The following is a 12112-nucleotide window of genomic DNA, read 5'->3' on the forward strand; positions in this document are numbered from 1 at the left end:
TAGCAGATTTCGCTTCTCTACTGACATGAGAGTGTTACAGTCTCTATTGCTACCAAACATATTGTCTGCCTGCCGCTCTGTAATTGGCTTTGTAGAACCAGAAGCTGACACACCCCCAATCTTTCCCGTCATACCTCACAGTGAGTGTGCACAATACTGCTGCACAAAATGCATTATGTCTGCCACTGGCCCCAATCTAGACTTTTAGTGTCCCATGTAGAAATGTACGTTACTGCAGAGAATTTGCTCAATTTTAAAGTCAGTTTGATTCTCAGTGCAAATAGATTCAGGCAAACTGCAGTTTAAACAGGGCACATATTCATAAAAGCCAAAGTAGGCAGTATACATTTCCATTGTTGGGTGCACGATGATATTTCTGCCTGCTCAATGCTCCCCTCCCAACACTCCTCATAGTTCTCAGCCAAGTGCTATGCCTAAGCAACAGTGAAACACTGTCAGCAATATCTTCTCGGGTGCAGGCCATACGTAACAGCAGCAACTACAAAGGGGGTTCAAAAAGTTTTGCACAGTCTGTTTGTACTATCTCCACAATGGGTCTTCCCACTGTAATTTATTCTCGCAATAATAATTATGGTCAGTGTAACACGATTTATTTCGTTTACTAAACATTTCAGTCTGAATTAATTTTCCTTCTCGTTTCATCTGGATGTTCTTATCTTGTTCTAAAGCTGATTCAAAGTTGGTAATGATTTTCCTGGTATTCTAATATATGTTGGTGACAAAATTTCTCATTTTCAATCCACTTTATGATTCATTAGTTTCTCATAACCAAAATAAAATATTGACTCGGATTCAGAATTGAGTAATGGCTTTTGAAGGACAAAATCTTTACCTGACAACTTTTATTGTAAACCTGTTCAAATACAATAAAAGTTGGTAAGCTGATGGAATTTAATGTTATTTCCTCCTGTGTTTCACAAACTTGTCATTTTTTTTAAGAAGAGCATTAGTTTGTTATATTGACTAGTACTTAATTTCTCACAGATCCATTGCACTAAAACCTAGGGGCAAATGTCCCAAGATTGTTCGTGCAAAGTCAATACCATATCAAGTGCTTTGGTGTATCAAGAGATCTCTAGCCTATTTTCAAATGCAAATATTGTTTGATATCCCCTAACTCTTTGGAATTGTTCAAAATAAATTTGCGCAAAACCTCAACGACCAAAGCTCCATCTGTAAATGTTTAATATTATCTTTTAAACAATTTAAAAACATTGGCCTCAACAGCAACAGTTTAATATGCAAATGTAAGATTACCCTACATTTTCTGATTGACAAATTTGGCAAAACACTTTTTCTTATAATCTGCTAAATACAACTGCTGGTCTTGTCGCTTCCTGGCACCTAAACATTCTTAGGTCTAGGAATGACGTAGTCAAACTATGAAGAGTGAATGAATGATGATTGGAGTAGAGAGAAAAATCTTTCAGTCCAAAGAGATAAAACTTCTTTCTTCAAGTGCTTCTGTCACTTTTGTTAACAATTTTAGTTTTCACTTCAACAGTATCAAAGCAGGATGGATTGCTGCTCACCACACAGAGGTGTCACTGGGTGTCAGTCTGGCTTGTCAGGTCTTAGCACCCAGAGATGACAGGGTGTGAGTGTGTGTGTGTGTGTGTGTAAGGGGGGGGGGGGGGGGGGGGTGAGTAGCAATAACCTACTTTATATTACTGTTATTCCAGCTCAGATTTTTTCTGTTTATTTCTTACTTCATTATCTATATCCATGTATATACATTAAAAGTTATTGTTGTCTGTCAAAATGTTCCAAGATATCATCTGTGTCTGCCAAACTTGGTTGCAAAAAATTCACCGAGTTATGCAATTATGTTGTATAAAATGTGTGCGATTCTTGAGAAAAAGCATATAAAAATTCCAACAAAACAATGATTGCATTTATTGCAAGGAGCTGTTACACAGAAATATGTAAAGAATCACCTTTTAGAAATAAGAACGATTTAGAGTAAATAAAATTACCTTATATCTATCTTTGGCCTTAGGTGTACAGAAGTAACCCAACAACTGAGCATATTTACAACATTGAATAAACTACATTTAATCATTGACTGAAGACTGACTTTTTTTGCATTAGACTACTGTAAAACATAGGTAAGCAAAATGAAATATCTGCAGTAAACCAATGAAAATTCTTATACAAGAAAAGATTATCACCAACTATGTCACAAAACACAGCCAATATGTTTATACAATAAAAAACAAAACAAATTTCAAATGACTGCACAAATACTACAAAAAATAAAATTATTTCAAAGTAACAGAATACAAGAAGATACAAAGGCAACTGAAAATGTATACCAGACTTTAATTGTGAAATAAAGCTGTCCATGTCGCCATGTAACTGTAGTCTTTCAGTTAAACAACAACAAATTAATCCACTCCAGTGTCTAAAAAAATAAAATGGAGTACATGTCCACTGTCAGAAAATGGCTTTTCATGTTCCCTCTATTACAATGACGGCACAGAAGCTAATCAACCAGTGATTATCCTTGGCTTAATTTAAGAGATATGAAAAAATATAAAAAGTTTTCTTTCAGTACAGAATAAATCCAGAAACACAAACTACATTTTACTTGTATATGTATTGTTTTAATTGATTATTATTACATGTTCAATTTACTGAATTAACTAAGCCAATTTAAATGCTTTTCATACCTAGTGTTCGAAATTAATCATCCTTAGAACGTGCTTTAAAGGAAAACACCTTTTTGACTGAGGTACGTACTGAATATGATTTAATTCTCTCTACCCAGCAGCAAAGCTCAAGATGGAACAGGTCAATAACAAAATATTAAATTTGTGCTCATTTATATTTGTACTGGAGGCAGACAAGCTGATAAATCCAGATATTGTTTCACTTCGACCTCCACAAATGAAATAAATATTTCATGCCACAGTTTAACATTGCATTTCTTTCTATATGCAATAAATAACAGCACTGTGCTGTAATCTAATATAAAGTCACAAACTCATAAAAACATTATTATAGTCATTTTATGGGAGGAATTCCCATACATCCTTGACAGATACACTGCTGTCAGTAAGTATCTCATTCTGTGATTACAAAAGGAAGAGTACAAACAAAAATAGAGGAGGGAATGTCAGGGCAACAACCAACTTTACAGCCACGGTGAGACAGTGAATATTGAGTAATAAGAGTTTTGAAGATGATGATGAAATTTTAGTGGTCTGCTGCTATGTTGATAAATAAATGGACACAAATTATCTTTCGAACTGATGTATTTCAACAATGGCCATTCACTTGTGCTTTGGAAAAATTTGTTTCGAGGTTATATATTGTGACAACATCACACATTTGTTTGAGACATTCATACAACACATTCTCTCTCATACAATCTAAATAGTTTTCACACACATTCAGTAAAATTAAGCATGTGCTATGCAAGCATGCTACACAGAACTCCCATTTTATCTGCACCATCAAAAGCAAATCTCGGCCAGCGAGTCTGTTGCACTTGATGCACTGTTAAATACACAAATAATGGGACTGCATGTTTCGGTTTCAACAAGTGATTCCCCTGTCCACGGTTATTTCAACTGGAGGACTCGAAATACTGGTAATTCGATGTTGCCTTCCTATATGATTCAGGATGTCCGTGGTAGGTGTGGGATGTAGGTGGCAGCACTGCTCTTTGCACTGGGCACACGAAGCACACGACGAAACAGGGTATGAGGACCGCCGACAGCAGTTCTTCGAGCGTTTTACTGGTAAACCCTCTTCATCGATCTCTATTTCATTGGAGTTTCCCACATCTCCATTGTGCTCTTTTGTTCCTCTTACGTACAATTCATCTTCTATATTCAGTCCAGGAACAGATTTTGTACATCCCTTCACAGTATTTCTCAGTCCCACAAACAAATTTACATCAACTATGTCATCATTTTTTCTGAAGCCATTCACATGTTTCTCACAAACCTCTCTCTCGTCACAGTTTTTTGACACCTCTGAAAATCCTTTAGTGGTTTCTGGATGCAGACCATTACTTATAACTTTGTTGTGTACAAACGAATCACATCCTGAAACTCCATTGCTTCCTTTAAGATGAACTAGGTTTCCTACATCTGTCGTACCATTATAGTTTGTTAGTTCTCTACTACTACTATCATCTTCGTTTATTTCTCCTACATTATGACAGCCGTTGCATTCTACTTCTTCACTACATTCTACTTGTTTAGTGCCATCAACACAGTCCGAACTGGCAATCTCACCATTACAGTCTTTTTCATGGACCACACCATTGGAAAGAATTACTCCAAACTGATCCTCATTCTTGATACCATTACCACATTCATGACACTGGACTCCAGTTTGGTTCACTTGTGTTTCATCTGCTTCTTTACATTCTCTATCCCTAACTTCATCGTCTCCTTCTAATTTAGAGGAAGCAGTGGACTGTAGTGTTTCATGCTCGTAAGAGTGTCCATTTTGTTCCATCATTTCACTTTGCTCTGTAAAATGTATTTCACTACAGCACCTCTTATATTTCACTTCGCCATTGTGCAGCAATTCACCATCATTTCCATCAGTCCTGGTGGCGACAATCAACCTCTCATCACCACCAGATGGATGGATGAAAGCACCACACAGCCAGGGATGAGCAAGGCAATCTTGAGTAGACAGTCTCCGTCTGCAAAAGAAGCAATAAAAGGAAAATACAGAATTAATCATTTGAAATATAGCACTCATCCCACACACTCATAACTAAATATGTAAATAATTAAAAAGTTAAGAACATCAATTCTAACAAGAATTTTTTTTATTGTATTATGTCAATTTCCTGCTCCTCAGTTCAGCAATCAAATTATTATTTTTGTTAGGAATAAAGTGTGGTTTTGTACCTGACAATTAATGAATGGAGGCAACTAACAGTCAGCATATACTTATATTCTGCCCATAAACCTTATTTATTTCTGTTTTAAGTATTGTATCTGTATTTTAGTATTTTATTCAAAACTTGCTACTTTTGTACCTTTATCAGGAACTTTTTTCCCCCCAGCAAATGAGATGCTTGGTGGGGAGGCTGTTTGATAGACAAATAACTGTACATGTACAGCAAATTTTGGACAATAGAGAGTGTGTTGGCATAAAACTTAATAAATAAGCTGTCATATGATGTAGTGTGTGTGTGTGTGTGTGTGTGTGTGTGTGTGTGTGTGTGTGTGTGTGTGTGTGTGTGTGTGTGTGGCAGTTGGTAGCCTTCCAGATCATTTTTTGTTTGATTCTATGTAATGTGTCTAATAATACAGCTGATGTACTGATAAAATTACTAGAGTGTACATACTGAAAAACTCTTGAGACATATTAGCTTCTCCCACATACAAACACAACATGCAAAATAGCAATGACAATAACACTGGAGAAATTTGAACTCTTACATTGACTTAACAGGGTCATCCCTCCAGTACAACATTTCCAAACGGAACATAAAGGGAACAGAACATAAAGGGGAAGCGATATTGGCTTTACAAGTAACACCACAGGAAATGTAAATAGCAATGTCTATAGAGAGCCAAGAGACAGGATATGTTGGAGAGAGAACTCGTGAAGACAGTTCACATAACGTGGTCTGTCAAGCTTGGAGTTGCCTATATTACAAGCTTTTTTTAAAAAAAAAAAAAATTATTAGTTTTTCCGAAAAACAGTACTTATTTTCAGGGCATACCTCTTACAATGCATGTAACTGACAAGAGATTAGTACAACCTCAGTCACTGGAAGAAGGTGCAACAAAAATATTTGTCAACAAACACAAAGAAGGGTGTGATTTTTATCGTAAGGCAAACAGTTCATAAATGTGTATGATAACAAATGCGAACAGTGGTGAAGTGTATCAAAAGTGCTTCAAGCCACATCCAAGGCTCAGCTGCTTAAAATTTTTACAGACATTATCTTCTTTAATTGGATACCAGGTGAAGATGTTTCAAGCCACACAGTAAGACTTAACAAATTGTGGAACAAGTTACACTATGAACTTCAAGTAAAAACATAAATGGTTTGCTATATCTGATGTTAGTTTGTAAAATTTTTAAATTTTGCTAGACGAGTTCGATATGTATCAGCCAAATTGGATGTTACTAACACACACAATAAAAGAGCACATCTGACGAAGTAACAGTCCAGTTACATAGGTTTCAAGAGAATTATATGAAGAATTTGAACATTGACAAAACACTAAAAGTAGTATAAAACAACAAAAGAAGTATTAATGGTAAATATGAGGAAAGGGAAACAAAATGGGAAAGGCAAACTCTTTATGGAGGAGTCACGGAAGGGTGACATTTGCAATAACTGTAGAAGAAAGGATCATTGGGTGAAGGGTTGGAGAAAGTGAATTTCTCATGGAAAACCGTGATACAATCTAAACAGAAGTTATGATAGCAATGAAAATGCTACTGCTGTGCTGATATCTATCTGTGAAAAAGCCTATTCAATTGAAGCAGATAAAGCATCATGGTGGGTCAACTACAGTACTATAAGACATGTAACCAACTGTTCAAATTATCTTAAAGACTTCCTAAGACTTTCTAAGACTTGACAGTCCACACAGTGTGGTGGCAGCTCAAAAGAACCTTTAATAGCAGTGGGAAAGGGCAATATTAGGTTATCATCTATAGGCTATGATGCTGCTGGATTTACGGCATGTTTAATGATTCTATATAAACTTGTCTTCACTGATACTTTCTCACGGTCAGAATCCTAAAAGTGAATTCAAGTCATCAACAAGACAATGCTGGATTAACATTGGTGATGAAATGGTGTTGCATGGAACACAGGAGCCTTTCAGAATATTGTACAAGACACATATTCAACCCACTTTGCCTAAAGAAATTGTCCTAGTAAACACAACTAAAGAGAATCCATTATTGCAGCTGTATCATGGAAGATGATGACATTGGAACAGACATGTCAAAATGTTAGAAATGGAAAAAAAGGATTAAGTACAATACTGCAGTGCCTGTGTTATTTTTAATTGCAATGCAAAGTTCTTTTGGGCATGCATGCAGGCACTGTGGAGGCTACAGCCATTAGGATGTGCAAGAAATCTATTTGCAGTTGTGAATGTGGACGACCATCAGCTGTACAACGGAATGACGACAATGAAAATTTGTGCCACACCAGGTCTCAAACCCAGATTTCCCGCTTATCACGAGCGGACGCCTTACAGGTTGATGACATGGAAGTTTGGGTCTAGCCTTGAGTCATGCTCAGATAGCCACATGGTAAGGCAAATGCTCGCAATGAGCGGGATATCCAGGTTTGAGTCCCGGTCCAGCATGAATTTTTACCGCCTTCGCTCCATTATGGTTGTCCATACTCACAACTGCAAATACATTTCTTGTATTTCATAAAGGTTGTAGTCAACCCAGTGTCTGTTCCTTTGAAAACGCATGAATGTCCAAAGGAACTTTGCATCATATTTTGGAATAATACAGGCACTGCAATATCATATTTATCTGCTGACACCAGGTGAGCGACTTTGCAGTAAAACGTCTCTCCTGTGTGGAAATATATAAAATGGGTGTTCAAATGCAGGTTGTAGAAACATGTCTGATGACATATGGAAGTTTGTGTCTGGTTGCAAATTGTGCTGGTTCAAGTCCCAGTCTGGCAAAAACGTTCATTGGTGGCACTCCTAATTACAGCTGATGGTTGTTCACAGTCACAACTGTGAATACATTTCTTGTACAGCGGCAAGTGTTCCCTTGGAAAAGATATTTTGTGAGCCACGCATTTACAGCAAAGCACATCATTTGCCAATTAGTTAGAGAAAGAAGACAACAGATATTATTGTCTTCACTGTGTGCAGCATTAGATACTCGACAACAAAACTCACACTTTCAGGCTCTCTCCTATATTATCGTTTATGCAAAGCTTTCAAAAAAGAATGGCTATAGTAATCCTGCATTTGACACTGAATTTAGTGGCTCAGAAAGTGAAGAAGGGTGTGATGTTGCTTCATCAGAGACTGAAAGTGACAACAGTTCATCATTTGAGTGACTAGTGCTCACAAGTGGTACAAGACAAAAATATCCACTGTGCATCAGCCAGCTCCTTCAAGATGTACATTCACAGACCTATTATGAAAAACATGGTTAGACTTCACAGCTGCACAGAAAACAAAAAGTGATTTCAAGTTCCACAATATTTCAGTAAAAGTCTACTTCCCAAGTAAACTCGGGACTTTATTATTTATGATCTTCAAAGTTTATAACTCATTATTTTGAGCTTTATAAGCTGTCTTTATATGTCTGTATGTAATGTCATTCATTATAGGATGTTTTCATTAATAAAAAATATTTTTTTGGAACATAATTCCCAAAAAATCAATATGATAAGGGGATAATGAATCTTTTCTAAAGAAGAAATATACGGTTGTGTTCAAGAACAGCTACATGTAATTTCAGTATTGCTGTTTCATACGATAGGCATCTGACGTTAAGGACACATTGAAACACTTTCTTCAACAATCAAAGAGCTAGTAAGTGACAACAAGGGAGAATTTGATAGACAGTTAAGGATATACCAGGGGTTACTCAGAGGCTAGCAGCACCCTACACACAAGAACAAAATCTTGGAAGTGAGTGTTAGAAGTTAACTACAGCTGAATTGACAAGAACTCATTTAAAAAGGCTAAGTTCTCTGTAGCCATGTGGCAGAGTTGGTTGAAGTGTCTGCAAATTGAACTACAAAGTCACCTGTGGAAGGTATTAGTCCTTTCAAGTTGTAAATGGGTAAGAATCCTCAGTAACACTGTCGATGGGTAAGAAACCTAGAATGAAATATTTATGTATAATGGGTTCTAAAAAACGATAGAAAACGTAAAGAAATGTGTCTGCACATCTGTTGGGACACGACTGATATGGGCATTACAGAATTTGGGTGAAAGAGGAAACCAAAGCCATTCTCAGCAGAAAAAGGCTAAAAAAGACCTGGAGGTTGTGAAGGACAAGTCAAATTACTATTACAGAATGTTGAGCAAAATAAATATGGATATTATGCTTCTCAAGAAATTATAGAAGATAACAACTGGAACAAAGAAAAGTCACAAATCAAAGAGTCAAGCGGACAGTTCTGGTAACAGTAAGAGCAACTGTTCATTCCATCTCTATCAACAGCAAAATTATTCAACATTGATGAATTCTTAGTATATAGTATAGAAAGTGCTCACTGAAAACAGCCTACAGAAAATGAAATGGAGTCATTACAAGATAATGTGGTTTGGGAATCAATTATGCTATCAAAAAGAGCAACAGCCATACCCAGTAAGTAGGTTTTTCATATAAAGACTAATCCAGATGGGGGTGTTGAGAAATACATAGCAAGGTTTGTCATCAAAGGGTTTAATCAATGCTATGGTTTAGGTTATAATGAACTTTTCTGTTCAGTAGCTAAGCTGCGAATAATTTGCTCAATGTTAAGTGTTGTTGCAGATGAGAAGATGCATCTGATGCAGTCTGATGTGAGTATTGTTTTCTTGTACGGAGAATCAGCAGAAGTAAACTATATGCACCAGCGAAAAGAGTAAGTGATGGTACAGATAGTGTTTGCAAATTAAGGTGAAGCTTGTATGCACTTCAAGCAAACACAGATGTTGGAATAAATGATTCTGAGCATTTCTCTCGTAAGTAGGTTTCAGGGCTAATTGTGCAGATACGTGCTTGTTATGTCACAGAAGAAGAAGGTGAAAGAAACTGTTAGTCATTCCTTATGTAGATGAGGTGTTAGTTATGGTGAGTGATCAGCAGAATGCCAGGAAGTTCACTGAAGGGCTGAAAACTAACTTCAGTATCACCCTGAAACCAGCATTTTATGTGCTTGGACTTGAAATTAAAGCTTTGATGATGGTGCAATCACGGTAAGTCAACAAAAATATGTAAGGAAGATTCAGGAGTTTCAGTTTTGAAAAGGGCAAAACCTATTGAAAAGACTATTAAATCGCAAGGGAAAAAAAGGGTGCAGGGATATGTGACTTTCCCTATCCACGAGCAATTGGAGCACTGATGTACCTGATGCTTGGAATGAGATCTGATTTGGCTCACAGTATTAGCATCCTGTCTCTAACACTTGATTCAGCATCAACTGAAGATGTAGTGCGACTAAAATGAGTATTCCAGTACGCAGCACCTGGAAACAGATTTGTGCAGTTTTATACTAGACTGCTCCAGTGCTGTAGCCTTTGCAGTCAACATCTGGTGTCCTCACTACACAGACAGATTAAACTACATCCTAGATCAGCCAAAGACAGGCTACGACTGCCATATCTACAACTGAAACAGAACTGGTAGCTGAAACAGATGTTGCTAAAGAAATGCAGATTTTTTTATAGGAATGAGAAAGCTGAACGAAGTTCCTTTCGTCAGAGTGGATAATATGGCAATTCACACAGAATCTTTAATTCCATCATCACATGAAATGTGTAATGATAAAGCTTCTTTTTTATTGTTCATGATAAACTGATATAAAGACAGTGCGGTATTCAGGTTATTTCAAGTGTTCAGCTGTTTTTAGAGCAATGAATAACAGAGTTAAAGGGGAGGGCAAACAAGATTAATCTGTAAACTACAAATTAATCTGGAAAATATTAAATTCAACACCTCACTTACCTCGGGTTCTTGACTAGAGTCGCAGAAATGAAATCCTTGGCCGAGGATGATATACCTTCAAAAAGCTCATCAGGAAATGATAGTTCTCCTTGAGTAATATTGCAGAATGTTTCCTGCTTTGTGTCTCCACCAAAAGGCGAATAACCAGTCAGTAAAACATAAGCCAGGACACCAACAGACCTGAAACAGTTTCAATATATTGAAATGGCATTTACTTAAGGTTACTAAATAAGATGCACGATTTTTATTCAGTAGAAAATTAAACCATCTCAAACGATCAATTACATATGCATACAAATATGTCAGGTGCACTGTTTACAAATAATGCACATAAAAAGTTACTGATACAAAAACATTGAAGTCCTGTGACCTAAACTCAAACCTGTACAAAACAGGCAATAACCTCTTGAAACTACACATTTGGGGTCAATGGAAGTGTCCGATTCAACCCGTCTGCTTTGACCCATGACATAAGGGTGTTGTGGTGTGTGACATCATTTAGACATGGAGTTTATGAGTTGGTTGTGTATGTAGATGTCGTCTTTCAGTGTTTGATGTCGCCCCCCCCCCCCCTTTCTCTCTCTCTCTCTCTCTCTCTCTCTCTCTCTCTCTCTCTCTCTCTCTCTCTCTCTCTCTCTCTCTCTCTCTGTGTGTGTGTGTGTGTGTGTGTGTGTGTGTGTGTGTGTGTGTGTGTGTGTGTGTGTGTGTGTGTGTGTGTGTGTGTTTTAAACCTTTTATGCAACTTATAAAACCAAAAGCTGTGTAAAAATGCCAACCAACCATCTCATGATTTGTTCTATTTCACGGACACTTTTGTAACTCTCAATCTATATACTGACCTCTACGTGCACCCCTTACTTCTTTTTATTGCTGGTCATTCTTTCTATCATAAGAGATTGTCACATTAAATACAACTTACCATATGTCAGTTGCCAAGCTTATTGGTTCGTAGTTAAGTACCTCAGGTGCTGAAACAGAATGCAAACATATTTCATTAGTGGGAAGAAAACCAACACAGCTGCTTCACAGGGAAAGGGGGGAAAAAGTGAACGCTTACCAACATAATCTGGAGTTCCCAGGATCTCTCTAACTTCAACTCCATTGCAGATTACTCTTGAAATTCCGAAGTCACACAGCTTTACATCACAATTTGGGTACGCACCAGTCAACAGTAAATTTTGTGGCTGAAAATATATTATAAGATCATTATAAACAAAGAGTGTTCCAGATGGTTAATTTTGGACCTTATAACTAAATGTAAATTATCTAGTCATATCATACAATTTTTAAAAAAATATATAGGACAAAATCTGAGATTTAAAGTATGGTAAACTTCTCAGGAAAAATTTGACTGAGTGCGAGAATCATACGGTGCAAAGAACACCTGTCAAAAACACTCACTCACTCTATTCTGAGATACAATGTGCAGTGCCAACAGAATTGTTTGGTG

The 12112-nt window shown here is 36.9% G+C and overlaps 1 protein-coding gene across 1 annotated transcript in view; it reads right to left on the minus strand.

Moving 5' to 3' along the window:
* Nucleotides 1-1893: 1893 nt before the first annotated feature.
* The window catches only part of LOC126354007 (uncharacterized), a 315036-nt gene continuing 304817 nt past the window's right edge, over nt 1894-12112 (minus strand). Inside the window, exons 4-7 of the mRNA XM_050003319.1 lie at nt 11720-11846; nt 11582-11630; nt 10663-10842; nt 1894-4687 (exon numbers count right to left, since the gene is read on the minus strand). Of these exons, the coding sequence (XP_049859276.1) occupies nt 3562-4687; nt 10663-10842; nt 11582-11630; nt 11720-11846 (1482 nt within the window). The 3' untranslated portion in view covers nt 1894-3561. The remainder of the gene's footprint in view (nt 4688-10662; nt 10843-11581; nt 11631-11719; nt 11847-12112) is intronic.

Source organism: Schistocerca gregaria, chromosome 3, assembly GCF_023897955.1.
Source record: "Schistocerca gregaria isolate iqSchGreg1 chromosome 3, iqSchGreg1.2, whole genome shotgun sequence".
NCBI classification, from domain to species: domain Eukaryota; kingdom Metazoa; phylum Arthropoda; class Insecta; order Orthoptera; family Acrididae; genus Schistocerca; species Schistocerca gregaria.